The 20416-nt window shown below is 51.8% G+C and overlaps 8 protein-coding genes across 8 annotated transcripts; 4 read left to right on the top strand and 4 right to left on the bottom strand.

Moving 5' to 3' along the window:
* Positions 1 to 603: 603 nt before the first annotated feature.
* On the bottom strand, positions 604 to 1288 carry N7539_001094 (cytochrome c oxidase subunit VIb; the record flags this gene model as incomplete). The annotated part of the gene is made up of 5 exons (XM_056930698.1): positions 604 to 638; positions 708 to 771; positions 830 to 911; positions 975 to 1005; positions 1222 to 1288. The coding sequence occupies 5 exons, from the start codon at positions 1286 to 1288 to the stop codon at positions 604 to 606; spliced, it is 279 nt and encodes a 92-aa protein (XP_056794991.1).
* Positions 1289 to 1594: 306 nt separating this feature from the next.
* On the top strand, positions 1595 to 2277 carry N7539_001093 (uncharacterized protein; the record flags this gene model as incomplete). The annotated part of the gene is made up of 5 exons (XM_056930697.1): positions 1595 to 1654; positions 1764 to 1779; positions 1908 to 1970; positions 2037 to 2049; positions 2178 to 2277. The coding sequence occupies 5 exons, from the start codon at positions 1595 to 1597 to the stop codon at positions 2275 to 2277; spliced, it is 252 nt and encodes an 83-aa protein (XP_056794990.1).
* A 286-nt stretch (positions 2278 to 2563) lies between these two features.
* Positions 2564 to 3100, bottom strand: N7539_001092 (RNA-binding protein; the record flags this gene model as incomplete). The annotated part of the gene is made up of 2 exons (XM_056930696.1): positions 2564 to 2701; positions 2780 to 3100. 2 exons carry the CDS (start codon positions 3098 to 3100, stop codon positions 2564 to 2566), a joined length of 459 nt encoding a protein of 152 aa, XP_056794989.1.
* Positions 3101 to 3566: 466 nt separating this feature from the next.
* sec31 (putative protein transport protein (SEC31)) lies at positions 3567 to 7763 on the top strand (the record flags this gene model as incomplete). The annotated part of the gene is made up of 7 exons (XM_056930695.1): positions 3567 to 3775; positions 3835 to 3951; positions 4009 to 4348; positions 4415 to 4501; positions 4562 to 7304; positions 7362 to 7660; positions 7719 to 7763. The coding sequence occupies 7 exons, from the start codon at positions 3567 to 3569 to the stop codon at positions 7761 to 7763; spliced, it is 3840 nt and encodes a 1279-aa protein (XP_056794988.1).
* Positions 7764 to 8256: 493 nt separating this feature from the next.
* Positions 8257 to 9507, bottom strand: N7539_001090 (peroxisomal membrane protein PEX14; the record flags this gene model as incomplete). Its single annotated transcript, XM_056930694.1, has 1 exon — positions 8257 to 9507. One exon carries the CDS (start codon positions 9505 to 9507, stop codon positions 8257 to 8259), a length of 1251 nt encoding a protein of 416 aa, XP_056794987.1.
* Positions 9508 to 10614: 1107 nt separating this feature from the next.
* N7539_001089 (PAPA-1-like domain-containing protein) lies at positions 10615 to 11921 on the top strand (the record flags this gene model as incomplete). The annotated part of the gene is made up of 3 exons (XM_056930693.1): positions 10615 to 11425; positions 11491 to 11597; positions 11658 to 11921. 3 exons carry the CDS (start codon positions 10615 to 10617, stop codon positions 11919 to 11921), a joined length of 1182 nt encoding a protein of 393 aa, XP_056794986.1.
* A 519-nt stretch (positions 11922 to 12440) lies between these two features.
* Positions 12441 to 12723, bottom strand: N7539_001088 (uncharacterized protein; the record flags this gene model as incomplete). Its single annotated transcript, XM_056930692.1, has 2 exons — positions 12441 to 12598; positions 12669 to 12723. 2 exons carry the CDS (start codon positions 12721 to 12723, stop codon positions 12441 to 12443), a joined length of 213 nt encoding a protein of 70 aa, XP_056794985.1.
* A 334-nt stretch (positions 12724 to 13057) lies between these two features.
* On the top strand, positions 13058 to 19992 carry N7539_001087 (uncharacterized protein; the record flags this gene model as incomplete). The annotated part of the gene is made up of 2 exons (XM_056930691.1): positions 13058 to 13777; positions 13849 to 19992. The coding sequence occupies 2 exons, from the start codon at positions 13058 to 13060 to the stop codon at positions 19990 to 19992; spliced, it is 6864 nt and encodes a 2287-aa protein (XP_056794984.1).
* Positions 19993 to 20416: the final 424 nt, after the last annotated feature.

The raw sequence follows: 20416 nt of genomic DNA, 5'->3' as shown, positions 1-20416 counted from the left end.
CTGTGCCAAGCTGGAGCTGGGGTTTGCCTCGTGTTCGCTGGCAAAGAACGGTGACTTTGGAGAATGCTCGTTATGGCCGGGACGTTGGAATAGGAAGGCGATGAGAGAATTCCAGAGGATGATTCGATTCCGCGTGTCGAAGCTGTCGATCCGGGCGGAGGGCGTAGTTATGAACCGGATGAGAACTTGACAAGCGAGATGTAGTCGGATATCTGTATAGTCGCGAGTCCTCGGACATACAGAGACTCGGTGCAGTTGACTTGTGTGATACTGCGTGGTACGCGCAACGCCTGTTTGTCTATCAGGCACAGGCACTTGACCAACACTGTCCTCAAATCTGGGGAACTTGGAAGACGTTGCCACAAGCCACTAGGCTCCTCTTTAAAAGACATGGCAGAAGGAACTAACGAGTGTACCACGCTTATCTTCGCAACTTGAAGCTTATACAGAAAGTTTCCACAAGTAGGAGGACTGCAATTTCATGGAGAACGAAAACGTGTTACCCTGCACAATAAGGAACAGGTAGAGTACATCGAAAAGTTTGTCAATACACAGAAATTATAAAGAGACCCATCGAGCCAACTTATAATGACAGGTGGTAATCTATTTATCGAGGTGAGCGGGGAAGTTGCCAGCCTCTGTTATTGTCCGGATAGTTAGCAAGGTGAAATCCTCAATCAGTGTTCTGGGAGTCGATTTTCACGTACCACGCTGACCATCCCAGCGGTCGGTCCAAGCCTTGGGGCAGAGCGAGCGGAAAGCGTGGTAGAACTAAAGCATCGTCAGAGGTCATGCTCATTCGCTCATCGGTTTGTTGACCTTGACGTACCTGACGGCAAGGGCGGAAGTCCTCGCCCTTGGCGTTCACGCACTTGTAGTAGTCGACATAGTTCTGCCAGCAGTGCTTGGTCCTGGAAAAGGGCGCAAACGGGTCAACTTTAAATCATAAATTGCTTTTCGAACTGGAGACGCACTGGTTCTGCTGAGGGAAACGGGCATCGAAGCCTGTAGCCGAAGAGTGAAGACGTTAGATGTCCAATATCTCAATTCGGGTCGGGAGGAGGTTCGCTTGCGCCAATTCTTGTGGCGCAACCTCGCTTGGTCAGAAATCCAAGACGATCAAACGTACCAGCTATAAGAATAAATGAGCAAAGAGTCCCATAACCAGCCAATTGACTCTGTCGTCGGCCGGAGGAAGAGGGGGATGGGGCGTGGACTTACCAGTGACGAACTTGAAGGGCTTAACCTCAACAGGCTCATCGGGGTCAGCTTCCGGAATGAAACCCATTTTTTTCGATTGTGAAGCTTCTCTGAGACGAACGGGAAACAACAATGGGGAGATTTGCGGGGTTGAACGCTGGGTTGTCGAAGAGGCAATTGGAGAAGAAGTGCAAAGAGTCGAGGTTGGGTGATTCAAAGCTCGTGCCGGGTATGACCGGGCGGTCAAGCGAGAGCCACTGAGGGATTGGCTGGGGCAAAGCCGCAGACGGTCTTGGGAATACGGCCTTTGCTCTCCCATTCCTATCCCACTCCTCGACGACTCTCTCGCAGCCTCGCTTTTACCTCCCGCAACTAACCCCGTCCCTATATCACCATGTATCCTTCCCGTGCTCTGCGCATGCAGCCCACCCGGGCTTTCTTCAACCCTGCTCCTGTAAGTTGATCACTCGCGCCGCCAGCCCTCGGTCGCTCGGTCGCTCGGTCGCTCGGTTGGGTTGGTCTCGTATGATTCATTTCGGCAAGACGCTAACTACCGTCTGCAGAAGGAGGCTCACAGCGGTAAGATTCGCCTGCATTCTTTCCCTAATGATATCATGATTGGTGCAAGCCCAGCTATTTGGCCGAGAATGAGATGGGGGGTATTCTATGAAGAAAAAGGACATGGAACCTGACCGACGGTCTTGCAGCCCACACTATCTCTCAGCGTCTGCGCCTGATCAAGAAGTGTCCTCCCGAGTTGATCCCTCTTGGTACGTCCATTTTCTAATCATTTCCGAGAAAAGTGCATCTCTTCTGACTTCTTGATTCTTTCTCAGGTATCGTTCTGGGGTAAGTTTCCACCTGATATCATCCGTCCGCGTGGTGTTTGCGACGCATTTTTCCAACCCTCTCTGCTCGTACCGCCGTCCCAAAGTGGAAAGCTCAACGAGGCCCTATTGACTAACAAATCCACTCAGTGTTGCCGTCGGTGCTGCCATCTACTCCAGCACCAAGAAGCTCATGACCGACAAGACCCTGCGTCTCTACCGCAACAGCCCTGAGAGCCGCGAGCACTAAATGCGCCTCCATGTCTTTTGAGCCTCCACAAATGTCATACCTACCCTCATATCATCTTGCCGCATGTATTATTTTTCTTTGTGAGTGGGACCACGGGTCCCGGTAAGGTAGACAGGGGAATTGACAGAAAAACGAGGACGTGACCTGAGCCCAGCAAGTATGTTTGTATTTAGCCTTGATTCATGCCCTCTTTCCAATTGAGATTGAATTCGTCAAGTGCAATTCTTTCGAAGAGGGTTGGGTGCTGCAAATGACTGTGACTATGGCTGTCAGTCATTGAAAGATTTCATTCCGGGTTAGGCCCTGCGACATCAAGCTGCTCAAGCCCTTGCATGGGATCCTGTGGTCGGTTGCTGGCCTGTCGCGCTTCTTCAGCGGCTTGCCTATCCTCTTCATCAACTGCATGCTTAGCGAGATAGCCCTCCTAGCAAATGGTAATATAGAGTCAGTAATCTTCGACGCAATTAGGGTATAAGCATATCGACTCATCGAGTACACGTACTTGCTCCCAGATAGCGGTCTTGCTACCGAGCCCTTCATTGGCATCCTTTTGAGGCTTGGCGGCTGCAACTTTGATCGTTCGCCCGTAGATCTCACTACCGTCCATGTTGTCGATCGCTTCCTTTGCATCCTGAGGAAGGTCGAATTCGACGTATCCGAAACCACGATGCGTTTCGCCAGAGTTGTGTGCATCTGCTTTGGGCAGAGTAATATCGACCACTTCGCCGAAAGGAATGAAGGCCTCAGCTAACGTCTGACTTGTCACAGCCGAGTCAAGTCCACCAACGTAAATCGTGCTCTTGAGCCTTGTACTTTCGCTCATGTTGAACTCAGGTGGGCAAGTGGGCCTCTCCAACAGTCTTTTAATTTCTCCAAAAAACCCTCCAAGGCAGCAAGCTCCGGCTCTGGTTCGATCCCAAGTGTGTGTAGTGTGTACTGTGTAGATGCAGCCAATTATGAAAGGGCTCTTCTAGCGCGGTTACCGTGCACTATAAAGATTAAAGTGTCTGGCTTCAAAGTCTCGATGCACGCTTCCGCGCAGATGAGAGCTTGATATCACGTGCGACAAGCCTCGGGGAGTGTGTTTTGGCGAGAGCCTAAGTGGGTTTAGCGCGGGTTCCCCGGTCCCTCCAAGTCCAGGAGGCCACTTGGTTTACTTCGGCCAGTTAAGCATCACACCCCCCGTCGTCAATATCATACAGGGGTGGGTTCGCATTCATTGCTTCGACAGAGCACTGCACGTTTCACGGCTTTGAAATTTACCCCCTATACTATCTTTCTCAGCCATCATGGTCCGTCTGCGGGAGATCCCAAGGACGGCCACCTTTGCTTGGTCTCCTGGAGCTGCATCACCATTGATCGCAACCGGAACCCGAGCGGGTGCCGTCGACGTTGATTTCTCAAACAAGACATGTCTAGAGCTCTGGGATCTGGGCTTGGATCGTGAAGATGCAAGCGAGGAACTTCAACCAATTGCTAAGATCGATACCGACTCTGGGTAAGCTATGCCAAGCTTTATGTTGTAGCTCAATGCTGACGTTGCCATTTGTTCTAAAGCTTCAATGATCTTGCCTGGACGCGATCTGAAGACACCAAACGTGGTATCATCGCCGGTGGATTGGAAAATGGCGCTTTGGATTTGTGGAACGCCGACAGCTTGCTTGCTGGATCTAGGTATGTTATGCTGCAATCTGGTTCCTTGGAAATGCCCCGCTAATACCTTGTCCCTAGTGAATCTCTCATCTCGAGGACCACGAAGCACTGTGGCGCAATCAAAGCTCTTCAATTCAACCCCAAGCACTCCAACCTTCTTGCGACCGGTGGCGCGAAAGGCGAGCTCTTTATTTCAGACCTCAACAACATGGAGAATCCGTTCCGATTAGGCACCGCTGCAGCCCGTACAGATGATATCGAATGTCTAGACTGGAATAAGAAGGTGGCACACATCCTCGTCACTGGCAGCAGTGCTGGCTTCGTGACTGTATGGGACGTCAAGACTAAGAAGGAGAGCTTGACGTTGAACAATATGGGACGAAAGGCCGTGAGCGCGGTTGCTTGGGATCCTGCTAAGGTACAACATTCTTTCTCGGAGCATAGGTCATTGTGGAAGGAATGATGACTGACCATACTGCCACAGCCCACCAAGCTCATTACCGCCACTCCTCTTGAGTCGGACCCTTTGATCTACGTGTGGGATCTGCGAAACTCACACGCACCTGAGCGCGTAAGAAGCTAAATACCTCTCTCACCGTCGGATCTGAACTGACCAAATATTTGCCAATAGACATTGAAAGGCCACGACTCTGGAGTTCTCTCACTCTCATGGTGTGACCAGGATCCGGATTTGATGCTATCATCTGGTAAAGACAACCGCAATATCTGCTGGAACCCACAGACGGGTGAGGCATACGGCGAATTCCCCGTCGTCACCAATTGGACTTTCCAAACACGTTGGAACCCCCACAATCCCAACTTCTTCGCGACTGCCTCCTTTGACGGAAGAATCTCCGTCCAGACTCTGCAGAACACCAAGGATAACACTCAAGCCATTGCCGACCACAATCAGAATCTCGATGGCGAAGACTTCTTTGCCAAAGCTCAAACTCAGCCTCAAGTCTCGAGATTCTCTCTCCCAAAGCCGCCCAAATGGCTCGAGCGTCCCTGTGGTGCTTCATTCGGCTTTGGTGGTCGCGTTGTGTCTGTTGGTCTGACAGAAAAGGGCTCCAGAAACTCGAAAGTCACAATCACTCCATTTGAGGTTGACTCCACCGTGGGAAATGCTACAGAGGTCTTTGAAACAGCCTTGAAGGATGGAGATCTCAAGAATCTCTGCGAGACCCGCGCTGCTGGAGCTTCAACCGAAGAGGAAAAAGCCGACTGGAAGGTGATTCAGACTTTGCTTTCTGAGAACCCCCGCAAGGGCCTTGTGGAGTACCTGGGTTTCAATGATTCGACCGAGGAAGCTACGGAAAAACTTTCTGAGCCTGGTATGGACAAGGCAGCCGAGGGAGAGACCACCGTGGTCGCTGACGACTCCAAGCCCGGCGTCAAGAAGCATAAGCGACTGCAATCCATGTTCGACGCGACGCCCGACAGCGATGACTTTTTGACGGAGCTTGCCGCGTCGAAGGGCGTCCAGACAAACAACCCCTTCCACATCTTCAGCGGTTCGGAAACTTCTGCCGAAAAGAAGATTACTCGCTCCTTGCTCCTTGGCGAGTTCGAGAAAGCGCTCGATGTGGCTCTCGCCGAAGATCGCATGTCTGATGCTTTCATGATTGCCATTTGCGGTGGCCAGAAATGCATTGAAAAGGCTCAAGAGCACTATTTCACAAAGCAAGCCGGCGGACCTAATTACATGCGCCTTTTGGCTTCGATTGTCGGCAAGAACCTTTGGGATGTTGTGCACAATGCCGACTTGTCCAACTGGAAGGAGGTCATGGCTGCGCTGTGCACCTTCGCTGACGAGAAGGAATTCCCTGACTTGTGTGAAGCTCTTGGCGACCGTCTTGAGGAGCAAATCCGAGTCTCGGGTGACAACACTGCGCGCAAGGACGCTTCATTCTGTTTCTTGGCTGGCTCTAAACTGGAGAAGGTTGTGTCGATCTGGGTTCAGGAATTGCGAGAGAATGAGCAGCGCGGAATTGAAAGTGGCGAAGATAACAGCAGCTTCTCCATTCACGTTCGTGCTCTTCAGAGCTTGATTGAGAAAGTCACAATTTTCCGGCAGGTCACCAAGTTCCAGGACTCAGAGAAGTCAAAGGATTCCGATTGGCGGCTGAGCACTCTGTACGAAAAGTATATCGAGTACGCTGATGTCGTGGCCACACATGGCCGACTGCAAGTCGCTCAAAAATACCTGGACCTTGTTCCTGAGAAGCATCCCGAAGCAGAAGTGGCGCGCAACCGCATCAATTTGGCCATGCGACAGGCACCGCAGCAGAGACAGGCCGCCGCGACTCATGCGCAGACTTCCAAATCTCTACCAGCCCAACCGAACATTTATCAGCCCTCACAGCCCTTCGCTCCGGCGTCTGCCTCTCTTGGTGCGCCTAATCCTTATGCTCCATCGGCACCCGCTGTCGCTCCAGTACAGCCACCTGTCAACCCTTATGCAGCCGCCACTCCAGCACAGCCTGCGAACCCGTACGCTGCCATCGGTGGTGGTCCTGCGGCTGCTGCGACTCGCGGCGGTTACACACCATCTGGATACCAGCCAACTCAGCCCATGCCGCCACCATCCTATGGTCCACAGTCTACTTTCGGTGGCTCGGCTCCTGGTGGCGTACCTCCTCCCCCTCGTGCAGGTACCCAGTCACCAGGTAAGACCATCACTACATACACTACGGCTACTGGCCTTCCCGGTTGGAATGATCTGCCCGAGGGCTTTGCTAAGAAGGCTCCAACCCCGCGTCGCGGTACGCCTACGGCTGGGCCAGCTGTCAGCTCTCCGTTCACTGTGCACTCTCCTCCATTTGCACAAGGGCCCCAAGTCCCTGGGACTCCCCCTCCAGGCCCTCACCGCACGCCCTCAGTTCCACCTCCACCTAAGGCTGGTGCTCTCCCTCCCGCGCGTGTGACCTCGCCGCTGGCATCAGGCATGCCCGGACTGTCGCCCCCTCCTCCGGCCAATCCTTATGCCTCTTTGCCTCAGCCTCCTTCTGGGTCGGCCATGTCTCCCCCTTCCGCATCGATCCCGCGCGGTCCATCTCCGTACAATGCCCCGCCTAGTATGCCACCCCCGACAAACCGGTATGCTCCAAGCCCTGCCGCTCAAGCCGGGGGCCCTCAGCTACACAGCCGTGGTCCCGTGGCACCTCCACCTCCTGGGGGTCCCTCGCCTTATGCCCCGCAGGCAGCAGCCCCTCCTTCAGTAGCAAGCCCCTACGCTCCCAGTGGACCAACTGCTGTTCAGCCGCCTCCAATGGCCTCATCGGGGGTACCGCCTCCTCCCCAGGGATCTCGGCCAGGCACAGCCCAGTCTCAACGGGCAGCGGCACCTCCTCCACCGGCGACACCTAAATACCGTAAGTGAGATGATTCCAAGCGTTTCGGGTTGAGACACTAATATTGATATTGTATAGCTCCTGGTGATCGATCCCACATACCTCCCAACGCTATGCCTGTTTATGAAATTCTTTCCGCGGACATGCAACGTGTTAAAGCACGTGCACCTTCATCGTTCAAGGCCCAGGTTGATGACGCTGAACGCCGCTTGAACATTTTGTTCGATCACTTGAATAACGAGGATTTGCTCAAGCCTAACACTGTTGAGGATTTGGCCAATCTCGCTCGTGCAATCCAGTCTAAGGACTACGAAACGGCCCGTGTCATCCATCTCGATATCATGACTAATAGAACGGAAGAGTGTGGCAATTGGATGGTAAGCGAATATCTACACCGGTCCTCAATCAAACTCCAACTGACATGTGACACTTCAGGTTGGCGTCAAACGTCTGATCAGCATGAGCAAGGCCACTCCATGATTTCTCCTATGTTGATCCCGTTGTTTCACGAGTTATCTTCGCACTATGTCCTTATTTTCAGTGATTTGAATATGTCTTCCAAGTAGCGCTTTGCTTCAATTTCCCTTTTACCCTCTCTCTCTTTCCACCCCTAACAAACCTCAGGTCCACTTTGCCCTCCCGCTTTGGCCTCCTGGAATATAAGCATCCACCTATGTGACGAAAAAATAAAGGCCCTTTTATCATTTTTACGAACTTTTCAGACGCTACTTCATAGACATGTACCTCGATGCGTTGTCTTATAGAGACTCGGGATAGATCAGGCCCGGAATTAGCACAAAAGTGCGCTTCATATTATGGACACAGTGGCTTTCTGACATTCACAACACGAATGTATTCTGAAAATCATTAGAACAGAAGTTGGTCTTCCAACCGCACAAGTCCCATGTGCAAACTTTCGTTACAGGTGGCGACTTAGTACGTTGTGAAAAGCTGCCCCGTCCGCATAAGGTGATCATGACCTGCCACCAACTGACAAAGCAGTCCCAACCCTGCCACCGCGGCTAGCCGGGAAATTCCTCGCGCTCAGCAGCGCCCCTTTGACCCCCCGAATCTCGGTCTTGAACGCCGCAATAGCGTCTTCCTCGGACTTTCGCACGCCTGAACTACCCGACGATGTGTTTCCAGTGTGCCCCGAGTACAACCCACCGAATCCCGGTGAGGTGGTGTAAGTTGGCCCCGCATATATCAAGCCATCCAGGTAGTGAGACAGGTCTGTGAGACGAGCGCGCATCGAGTCCTCCAAGCTGCCGGACTCTCCGTCGAATTTGTTGATTTCCTTCAGGGAAGATTGAATTGATTCAAGGCGGCTGATATGCTTGTTGACGGCCAAGGTGGCTGGATTTGCAGCTCCGTCTGCAGTATCTTTGACTGATGGGGAAATGGATCCGCTTGACACATCGGGCGTTGTTTGGGTGCCCATGTCTCGATGAAATAACTCTGTCGGATCTGAGGCTATGGAATCGTTGTCATCCATATCCTGCTGACCCAGAAGCTTCTGCACTTTCAAATGCGCAGGAACAACAGAGACTGTTTGTTCAAGCTTCTCGTTGAGCTTTTGAAGATTCTTCTTGGCGGTGTTGGAAAGATCAAGTCTTGCCTCGGTGAGATTCTTGAGCATCGGTTTGACGAGGTATTCACTGGCTCCATAGATACTGGCGCCGAGGCCAGTAGCCCCATAAATTGTGTAGAGGACCCGGCTCATGGTGACGAGGGGCGGTGGTTTGGCTGGTTGGAACAGAAATTCAGGATAGGTGATGATCGGGGGTACATCGCGGGCTATCGAAGGGGGAGCAGTAGAAGCAACGGCTGTCTGCGTGCTAGTAGGGGTCGATATGGAGGATATTTCGCTTTGAGTAGTTGGTGAAGGTGAAGATTTCGGCGGTGCTTGTGCGCCCGGTTGAGGATCGGCTCCTCTCGAATCGCTCCCATCCAGATTGCGGGACACGCCGAGAAGTTGTTGAATTTCCGCAGATGTTAAACCTTTTGACTCGAGGAAACTGATCTTCCGATCAGTTGGGGCATCACGTATCGAGTCATCCTCGAGGAACTTGGACGCTTGGTCAAGAAGCTCTTGCCTTGCCACAGGCGCGGGTGTTTCCTCGGAGTTCGGCGATGATGACAACGGAGATTGTTCGGCAGGCTCTGACCCTGCTTGTTTCTGCCAGGATGGAATTACTGGTGACTTTGATTCTGGGTCAGACATATCTTATAAGCGTCAAGCTTGAAGCTCAGGAATTAGCTGAGAGACTGAGGCAGCGAGGTGTTGTGGGAGAGGGTGGAAGCGCAGAACACATTTCCCCGGACTTTCGGGCGGCTCCATATGAGACCGACCTCGGCTGTCATGCGGGCCCGGTTCAGCTGACCGAAAACCGTTCCTCACGCCTTCACCACTTCAAGGCCGCTTTCTGTGCTTGTGGAGCCCATTGATTTCTATGCTTATGACGCCAACATAAAACGGAACCCGGTCTCTCCATTACGTCTTCTCTGTCTTGAGCGCATTTCCTCTGAATTACACTCATAGGTCAAAGTCTCACCCAACCTCTCATCGGAGACTGGCGACGCAATGGTTCCATACTCCTGGAGTCTGGTTGGCAACCCAATTCCAGACTGACGTGTATCGAAAGAGATTGTAGAGCACCGGAATCCACACTCGGCATTTCTATTTTGCCTGATAAAGCAGCTGCATGCTGTCTGCTACCTGTAGGTGATAATAGATCCAGACCAAAGGAAGCTTAACAGCCAGGGCGTCTACAGCCTCTACGACCGCCCGGCAGAAAGGCGGTGATTAGTTTATTCGTTCGCCGTGTGGGCTCACCGCGAAACAACATCAAAGGTTGATGAGCTAGTCAGACAAGTCAGGAAATCAAAGACACCGGTAAGTCTGATAATTTTTTTGCTGCATGCCAGTATGAGAGCTCTTCATTTGGTAACGACAATGGTGCATATCTTCACCTGCCAATCTTCTTTGTTTGCATATAGTGGTGGACAATGTGCCTTGGCGAGCACTCAACATCCCTGAGAGCCGCAGGCGCTTGATTCGCGAGACCTCAACATGACGCCGAGAACAGGCCTGAGGGCGCTGCGTCCTCCCGGTTTGTACAGCGTGTCTGTCATCCGGACTCTCAAGGCCAAGCGTCGTCAGGATGTTGTTCAGCCCCGCTTACTTTTTGATGCACATCTGCCCATTTAATCGAAGCAAGCATTGTCACTCTCTGGTCATCTTCGATTCCTTCCCACATCTTCACTGCCTCATCTAAGACGCCCAAACTTCTGAATTATCAATATACCTTGCTCTCTTCTCGATTTCATTATGAGGCTTCGTCCCCGCCGATCGCGGATGTCTTCACATCGAGAACCAGGAATGGCGGCTGACTGGAACACTAGATTCACAAGATTGACACGTGCTTCTGCGGCGCAAGTCTCAGGTTCTGTGGCAGTCTCTCATTCGCCTGAGAAAATTCTAAGGGAAACAACAAAGGTCCTTCGTCTGACTCTCAAGATGCCCACTGGCAAAGGGCGCGAGCCTGTGGGCGGCCGTGCCGCTCGTCGCACAGTCAATGTCTTCCAGGAGAATCCTATTGTGGAGGGCCCCCGAGCCAGCCGCAACAAGAGGAAGATCGTAGAAGTTCCCACCTCCGAAGAAGAGGATGAGGATGACGACCTCGGAGATCAAGAAGAGGATGAAGTTGATGATGACGAGGATGCCCCCGGTGAGGACGATGAGGACGCTGACGCCGATGGTGATATTGATATGGATGATATGCCTCCGCAGCCGGCCGTGAAGCGTTCCCTGAAAGCTTCCACAAGTCGGGTCAAGGGTGCGAAGAGTGTCGAGGAGAAGGAGATGGAGATGGAAGATGATGACGATGATGACGATGAGCTTGATGAGGATGATGATGATGACGAGCCTCTATCTGACACGGATTTGGATGCTGAAGGAGAGCCTGACGATCTGGACGAAAGTGCAGTACCAGACGTCAATGCCAACGGTCTCGATGAAGAAGATGAGGAGGACGAGCTCGATGATGACATGGACAGTGATGGAACGGGCACAAATCTGGGAAAGACTACCAAGCGCCAGCGCGGCAATCTGGGCAACGACTTCCTTCAATTGCCTATGGGTAAGGAACAGCCAGAGCTTAAGCAGCCTTTTGTCGCACAGAATCCCCATGCTAATCTTTACCAGAGCCGCAAGTCAAGAAGCACCTCACGGCCGAAGAGCGAGCCATGCGACGAGCTGAGATGGCCCGTCGACGAAAGAACTTGAGCGAGAAGCGCAACGAGGAAGAAAAGGTGTGGATTGTTCATTATATCTCTGTGACGTGCAGATGAGCCATGACTGACTCGTACCAGATGGACACCATCAATCGACTCCTAAACAAGCAACCGCCAAAGCGCCGCGGTCGACAAGCCGCGGGTGATGGCACCGATGCCACACCGGCTGACCAGGAACCCACCGAGCCTGCCAAGTGTGATCCAACAATGGTCCGTTGGACGAGCAACAAAGACGGATGCCGCCTCTATGTGCCCGAAGAATGGCTGGGCACCCCGGCAGGTCGACTCTTTGGACCATCCGTCTCTGGAAGTCAGAGTGGAAAACTGGTGGAGGAGATCTGAGCTCTTGGCTCAATGTGAGGAAACATCGATTGGGGATCAGGCGCATTGGAGGTCATCTGGTTGGGACTATAAAGACACGGCTTTGAGCGGCGAACACACATCTTTTTTGTTCTGAGGAGACAACTGGCGTTATGAATATTATGGATGAGTACTTATGTTATATTTCATCTGCTGTGTTTATTTACATGGTGAATTAACAAGAGCTTCGACTCGTCTCATTTGCACGGCCCTTGAGTAGCTATACGGAAAGATATGTTTGCTAAGGGCTGACAATCTTCAAACAAGGGAGAGGCGCCCGGCCCCATCACCTGCCTTGCGAACCGATCCATACAGATGCGTGGCAAAAGAGACGGCCCTAAAGAGCAGCTCAAGTGCTCTGACTGAGTCCTCGATCGGCTATTTCTAGGCTCTTGTTTTCCAGCGCTATTGGAAGCAGCAGACATTTAGACTTATGGGCCGCGATCTAGAGCCCAAGATCCTCTGGCCTGACTTGTGTTGGCCGATCATGCGTGATCGACATCATTTCCCCGATTTGCCAGCGTCCCGAGGACTGCTGGTAGCGATATCTGAGAGCGCACTTTGCCTGCTTGAAGCAGAGCTTGCAATAGGTGTTTCCATAGATTTCTGTGTCTTTTCCACGGACATCTGCTGGAGGGTTGGCTGGAAGGTGTAATAGCCTGGAGGCAAATCTTGGTTAGCATGAGTCGGCACGCAGACAATAGAGCTATGGCCAGATGTGCTACAGACCAGTGAAAACACCAACACCAATTGCCATTACGACAGGGAAAAAATTGCGACTCATGTTGTGTCGTTTGTCACTCGCCCCCGATTGCTCCAAGGAAGAGGAAGGATGAAGTGCTCTATCTCGAGGCGGAGACGCTGCGGGAATCCACCTGCACGCCTTATCGACCACCTGATAAGCAAGCCCGATAGCAGATTAGAGGCGCGTCTTACCCAAATTGGTCTCGAGTCGACGCGTAAAGCACTTCTCGTCTGGCCAGGGCCATCATGAAGTTGAGTGACCAGTCTTTGCAGCTTGGCTTCTCGCGCCTTTTCTAAGATTGCGCAATTCTCGCAAATCTTTCCAGCAAATCGCCCCCGTGATTCCTTAGAGACATGGGACACCCCCGCCGAGCATGCAAATGGAACCATGGCGGAAACGAGGGTTTGTCCCAGATTCAGACGAGGACGATGGCTTGGATTCCACCCCCGACACAGACAAGTCGGCGGTGGAGGGCCTCGATGAGGAACCCGATCTTGAATATATTACCCTTCCTCCGACGGATCCAGACCTCCCTCAGCCTCTTCCAACTCAGTCTTCGGAAGCGAGGGATGCCACGGCACCATCTGAAGACGCACACAATGTCGAAATATGGGAGGGATCCCAAGAACTCGGAAAACAAATATCATCACCTTCGAACAATATTACGTTGAGACAAGTGCCGGACTTTGACAAGACGAACGCATGGAAGCAGACTCCCTCGGAAGAAGCGTTGACAAATTCAAGGCGAAGAGCACGGACTTATGGTAAAAGACATTCGGCGGCACAGCCAACTGAGGACAAGACTCATGACCTTCAAGTCATTCTCCCGGACCTCGATCACGACATATGGGATATACCTAGCTCGCCCGCTGCTCAGAGCAGATTTCATCACCAGGCCGAGAAGCAAAGAGCAAGCCTGAATACCGCTCGAGTCGTGCCCAGCTCAGAACCCCGGGCTATTGGATCGTTCAATTCACAAACCAGACAGCCGAGCTCACGCAGCTCTTCTCCGGACGAGCTAGCTTTTATCATACCGCCGTCAAGAGTGACCGCAACTCAGATCCCTGCTGAGGATGAGAATACCAGACCGCGAGTAATATCCGACGATGACTCTCCATTATCTTCCCCCCTTCCTCGCTCGAATCACTGCCGCTGGAACTTGAGAAGTCTCCAACGACTGCGTCATTCTTGAACTCTCGGCCCCTGGGGAGCGAACCAAATTTACAAGATGCTGAGCCTCCCAGGCAAGATTTCACTGAACAGTTTCCCCTTGTGCGAAGGGCTTTTCGGGAGCGCAATGCCATTCAATTACATCCTTACGCACTCGAAATGGCAAAGTATCAAAGACTGATGCAGGAGCGTGGAATCAGACCCGTTCGAACAGTCGCTGCAACTGAGAAAGGCTCACGTAACGAAGCAACAGATGAAAGCCAGGAGCAGGATGATTTCAACCCAGCCAATCTTTGTTCTAGTCCTCCCCCAGAGGAGTTCATCCAGCCGAGAAAAACCTCACGGCGCGATGATACTGGACGAGCCCCGCAACAACATCGAGCAAACGACCACAGAAAGCTTGCTATCCAAAGGTCCAGCTCTCAAAAACGAAGGAAGACAACGCACTCGACGAGCAATCATGGGATTGGTCAAACTCCGGGAAATTCTGATAGGCCAAATCTTGTCGTTAGTGTTGACAGCACGCCTCGGGTACAAGATCCACGGTCTCCTTTCGATAACAGCCCGTCGCAGGCAAGAAATCTCGTCTCTTCTCTTAGAACTCTCAAGAGCCTTGGTCAGCGCGAGCTCACTCCACCGACAACTATGACAATCAGTGTCGATTCCGACTCTGGCGAGATAGTAACACCGATAGCTCGAGGGGATCAGAGCAACGCCAAGAACACATATGATATAGTGTCACTGTTCGATAACGATGATATTTTTGACTCTGATGAAAGTCATCAGTCGTTTACGGATCACGAGGAAGAGCCTGAGGATCGACTGATTCGTGACCTGCAAAAAAAGACTCGCGGTGTTTTACCTGCTTCTTGGGTTCGCTTGAACGCTGAACAGACCAGCGATCGACAAGCCGCGCAAAGAGCTCGCCGTGAACTCGCGATCTCCAGGACGGAAGGCAAAGGCGTAGCCAAGAAGATCAGTCGAAAGCTTGGTTCAACCCCAGGCGCCCAAACTCAGTCGAGTCGTGCCTTTTTCGACCTTGGAGACGCCGAAGAGACCGAGAATGAAAGCTCCGATCACAATCAAAGTGTGAGAAATCCGGTGTCAAGAAAGAGCAAAATCGACAGGCAATTGGGGCAAAGGGTGCAACGAAACAATTTTTCTCCTGTAGAGGGAGACGACATGGAGGACAATCGCATTGATTACATGCTGGCGCCGATGTCTCGCAGGGAGTCTGGCCCGGGGCCTGCTCGAGGATTGAAGCGTGTCAAATCAAAGGAAAGTGCGGATCAAAAGGAACGTCGGCTGAAGAGAGCACGCCTTCAAAGACAAACAAGGCTTACTGATTCTTCCTATGGTGGACGACGCACAGAGAGATCATCTCCACGAGTGTCACGGCGACGAGGCATCTTAGATGCTCTTGACGTCGCTGATCGGCCTCGCGCGGAACAGCCTCAATTTTTGCGAGTAGCTGCTAGGCGCGCTCGAGCACGTCGAGATCAGGGACGTCAAAGCCCTACCCAGAAGTTCGTGCAGCTGAGTTCAAGACAAGACACAATTGACGCCAATCAATCATTGCGTGACTGGAAGAGAGGGGCAATACCACGAAGTAAGACAAGCAAAGTCAACTCAGAGTCTCGCAAGCCCCAGGGGGCCAAAGGTCTTCAGGGTGGTAGGCGCAACCTCGCTACTCCGGCTCAAGGTTGTCACATCACGAAACACTTCAAGCGCGACACGCCTGAGCACGTTTCAAACACAGATATGCTGCCTTCGCCTAACGAACCCTCGGCACATGCTCGTTCGATCGCTACTGAGTCTGCTCCGCCTGCAGCTGAAAATGTAAATGGGGCTCCATCAGCGCAAGCAGCCCGCGAGGGTCGCCAGTGGGTCGTTGAGAGGCGGATGCCAATTATTTCATTGAGACGAAGTGATCCTCGACCGGCTCCCACAAGCCTCGCTGCGCCGATCGAGGCAGCGCCGCCTTCAAAGCAAGCATTCAGCCGCTCTCTACACCTGATAAATCGCAGTTTTCGAAGTGAGAAGGCATCTCGACCCTTCAAGTCTAGCCTGACCCTGGACCGTTATATCACCGACAAAGGCAGCCCAGCTTCTGGAAATCTCTCAGGGCGACTGCCGCTTGAGGTTGATACAAACTCGATTAATGCAAAGCCTGCTCCATTGCGTCGTGCGATGAAAAAGCAAAATCCAACTCGTCTTGACATCGAATCAGATGAGTACTTACAGTCTGAGAATGTGATAACCGCACTCCCCGATGACATTGATTCCGACTCGCCCACAATCACTCATGTTGCACCGACCTCAAAGGCATCCTTTAATGTTGCTGGAATCTTCAACTGGCAACGACAATATCCCATCGACTTCGACGTGCAACCTTTGCGGGAGGGAACATTTTTTCACGAGTCTACATTCATCGGCAGTGGGGAGCTGACTCGTTCCTTTCATGTTCTGAAACGGGACTTGGACACGACAGTGGGCTTTACGTCTATCGTGGCTGAGAATGAAACGTTTCACTGGGGACCGTGGAATGAACTGACATCCACACAAATGGGGGTTATCTTTGCAAATATCGCAGAGACTGTCCAAAGACACGCATCGTCTGTTCTTTCGGATGACAGAGGATCAGGCTTGCTGATGGCGGCTCATGCCTATCGATCAATCATTGATTATGTGACCACTCATCTATCATTCATCGACCCAGTCGACCGCATTGGCTTCACGTCGAGGGCAACTGCATTAGTTTCTTCGTTACAGGACTCAGTAGCCGCTTCTATCGCGGGACGGGTGAACACACAATCTGGTCTGGTGAGAATCGCGTGCTATAACGCGGTCTTTGCGAATCAAATCCGCCAAATGTCGATCCAGCCCTCCATTGTGAATCAGATGACACATAGTGTTGGAACTGTTGAAAATCTAATAAAGTTGAGTAGCGCCGACAGTCTTGCGCTAGTCATGTCTGATTCAGGGATGGTCGATATCCGACGGTTTGTGGAGGAGCATAACACGTCTGCGCAGCGAGAGACTGGCTTGCGCGACCAGTATCCTGCGGTGGAAGCATTCGTCATCCTCAAAATGTTGTTTCGCAACTCGGACGCTCTCGGTGAAGCGTATCACGACCTTCAAAACGATGCATTGATCAAATATGTCGTCCATAACGACAAGAACATTGCACATCTTGAGGCTGGCTGGCGTCGCCTTTTCTCACTGCTTCCATTCAATGATTTTGACGATCATGGGATAGTTCGTCGTAAAACCCGTTCCCAATTTGCGCACGACAACTGGATGCTCGTCAAAAGGCTCGTGTCACCGGTGCTAGCAAGCTACGGGACTTGCTCTGCAGTGCAGCCCATTTCCTTCAATCTCTACTGTCGCGCAATATTCCAGAGATGTCATCGTCTGATCAATCGCTGGGCCTGGAGAGAGTGCCGGCCGGTCTTGGATACTTTGTATGACTTCTTCGCTCAGAACAAACTCTACAATCTGAAGCTCGAAGAAAGCCGCGGATCTCCTTCATTCCTTGATCAACTTGATCAGAGCCCCTCCCTTGAACCACTGCCTGGTGAACCCTGCTTTCACACTCTCCTCAAAATCATTGCTAGCGGTCTTCGGTTCCTAGCCGAGAGATACGATCCGAAAAAGGTTCGCAATTTCGCGTGGCGGCTGCTGCCAAACCATGGTCGTGTGTTTCCAAAAGAGAAGCAGCTGTTACGTGAAGATCTTGACGCCCTGAGAAACCACCATGACCTTCTCTGTACCCTGTACTGGGTGATTCCAGCCGGTCTGCGTTTCAGGATTGAGATCATTAAAGATATTGTTCACCCAGCCAGCTCACACAACGAGACTTGTACTATCAATTTACGAGCATGGGCAAGACTTGTCCGGTTCAAATTGTCCACGAACGAAAATTTGGCTGAGTTGGAGCCATTCGCCACCTGGCACGCGTTCTTCCTCAGTGAGCTTCGACAACAACATTCCTTGGCAAGGAAAGAGGGAGAGTCCTTGGGCAAAACTGGCGAGCACGTCTCGCGGCAACTCATTGAAGCTAATATTGCGAACAACCAGCGGCCGATCGAGAATCTGCTTTCTGTTGCATTAAATGGCATGCAAAGTGCTATGGAACGAGCACATTCTCTTGAGCAAGCCTTGCGGCTCATCGCGAAAACGCCTTTTGACTCGCTTTTGGGACTTTTCAACCCTAAGCAAGCGCGAGTTAACGCCGTCGTTTCTGATGCGCTGAAGGTGATTGTCGCGTATATCAACAAAGACGCTGCTGTAAGTGCTGGCGTTCAAATGCCAAAATCGGCACCTGTAGTCGCACCTCAGCCAGAAGATGACAGTCAAGAATTTGAGGATGTTGACTGGGATGAAAGTCTTGACGATGCAGTCACGGCGCCCAATCAAACGAGTGAAGGTGTTGATCATGTTCAGAATGTTCTTCATTCGGCAGTCTTCAGGCTACTTTCGAACTGCTTTGGTGAAGATCAATGCCCTGAGGACTCGATTCTGACGGACATCGTAGATTGTTGGACGTCGGTTGCGCAAATCATGGTCTTCCACCAACTGAGACAATGGGACAATTATTTGGACCCAGTCAGCGTCGAATCATGGGCGAGTCTTCGAGACACAATTCAGACAAGGAAATTCACGCCGCGTTTTCTGGCCGCATGTATCGAGAAAGACAAGCGCATTCTCAAGGATAGCCGGGTACTCGTGACGAGTGCGTGGATTGCCTCACTGGTGGAGCGGACCTCGATGTTGAAGTTCCAACACCGTCTTACCGAGGCGATTTTGAACTGCAAGGTTGACGATCCGTTGCTGCAAAATCTGCCGTTTGCTGTTGAGAAGAAGAGCAATCGTTATACGATCAGTCTGGAAGATATGAGTCAGCGGCGAGTGTCCTTGCTGTCGAGCTTGTTGTCAAACATGCGTGGACATATCTTAAGGCTCGAAGTGGTCGCCAGCCCTGATATGAACGTTGTCCGGCACGATTACTCGGAAATACTGAGGAGATTGATGATGGCAATGCGAAGTAACTATCAAGAGCTCGGAAGCGGTCCAGACGGAAATGCACATGGTGCCTATGTCGAATTTGTCCACCGCATCATCACGTACTTGCAAGAGCTCACCAGCGACATTCGCCCCGTCGATCCATTCTTCACCGATCCAGCTGTGTTTCCATTGCCCTCCTCTGATCCACGCTACGTTGTTGCAAAGCTGAAACGCTATGAGCCAAAATTGTCGTCCAGCAAGGAACTTCAAACTCTGGCAGTGTTCATACAAAGCATCGTAGAGAGAGCAACTATGGACGGTCAGCAAGACCAACTCGTCGGTCAGCTCCATTCAGCTATGAGAGAAAGCTATGAATCGGGCACGAATACGAATCCCACTCTGCGTGCTGTCCTTCTGCAATGTGTGTTCCCAGCTTACATTGAGCTCATGTTCAGCACCACAACTGCCTGGTTGCTCAGCATGCCTTTGCTCAAGAGCGTCTCGCTCGTGTTCGACGATTTGCTCTTCAGTATGGACACAACGGACTCGCTGTGCGTCTCGTCAATACTGTGCATCTTCAATTCCGTGTTTCACTCAGTTTCACAGGCGCTCGGTCCTTTCACGAGCCGGCCAAGCAAACTTCAAGAACCCACGACCATAATCATGCTCACTGTCTTAGTTGACATGATCTCTTCCTCCCTTTCTGTGATCGACTACGTCGACCGCGTAACGGATGCAGCAGACAGTATTCTATCATACATCGACTGGTTCCGGGACTTCTTCGTCGCTGTTTCCGCATTGCAGGCCGAACGGAGTTTGGATGCTGCGGTCAGTGGATTCAGTATCTTGCCTATGGAGCCACCTCCCCACTTCTCGGCCAACGGTCTGTCTCCGCAACTAGCCACTGCCAGACGCTTTGCATTTGATGATCATCGCTTGTGTTTGGGAAATTGGTCTCACCATGATGGCAAATACTACTATAACCGTTCGGGCCACGATCCGAAGCTCGTGAATTTAGAGCCCACCCTTAGGGCTTCGCTGGAAGATGTGGGTGCAGTGAGACTTGATTTACAAGATGCAGTGTCTGACTTTGTGGCTCGAGTGAAGCAATTCGACTTGCTGTCGAAGTGAAAGCATCGAGTGCCATTTATTGTCATGGATATAGTCACCAGCATTCTCAGTTCTTCATCTAGAGATATCTTATTGCCACGGCAATTCGAGACTTGGTGAACCTTCTCTAAGCAAATTCCAAGGGATCCACAGGACGCTTTTCATTGTAAAACAAGAAATCTACTCCAGACAGCAATTCCGCCTTGATAGTGATCTTCTATCTAAGAATCATACAAGAGCCAACAATAGTTGCGTAATTAAAAAGCGTGTCAAGATGTCCAAGGTGATTAAACGTTCCAGATGGCCAGTGGCGACGACTGGCAGCTTGGCACACGCGTTACCACACAGCGGTAGCAGCTGCCAGGCACTACTTCCGGTCCAGTACGCGCACACATGGTTTAAGTACATGAGTAATGTGGTTGACAGAGTCAATAAAATGCACGCG

The sequence above is a fragment of the Penicillium diatomitis genome, assembly GCF_028827545.1.
Source record: "Penicillium diatomitis strain IBT 30728 chromosome Unknown utg000001l_segment0_segment0, whole genome shotgun sequence".
NCBI lineage: Eukaryota > Fungi > Ascomycota > Eurotiomycetes > Eurotiales > Aspergillaceae > Penicillium > Penicillium diatomitis.
This window is presented reverse-complemented; position numbering and strand designations above follow the sequence as displayed.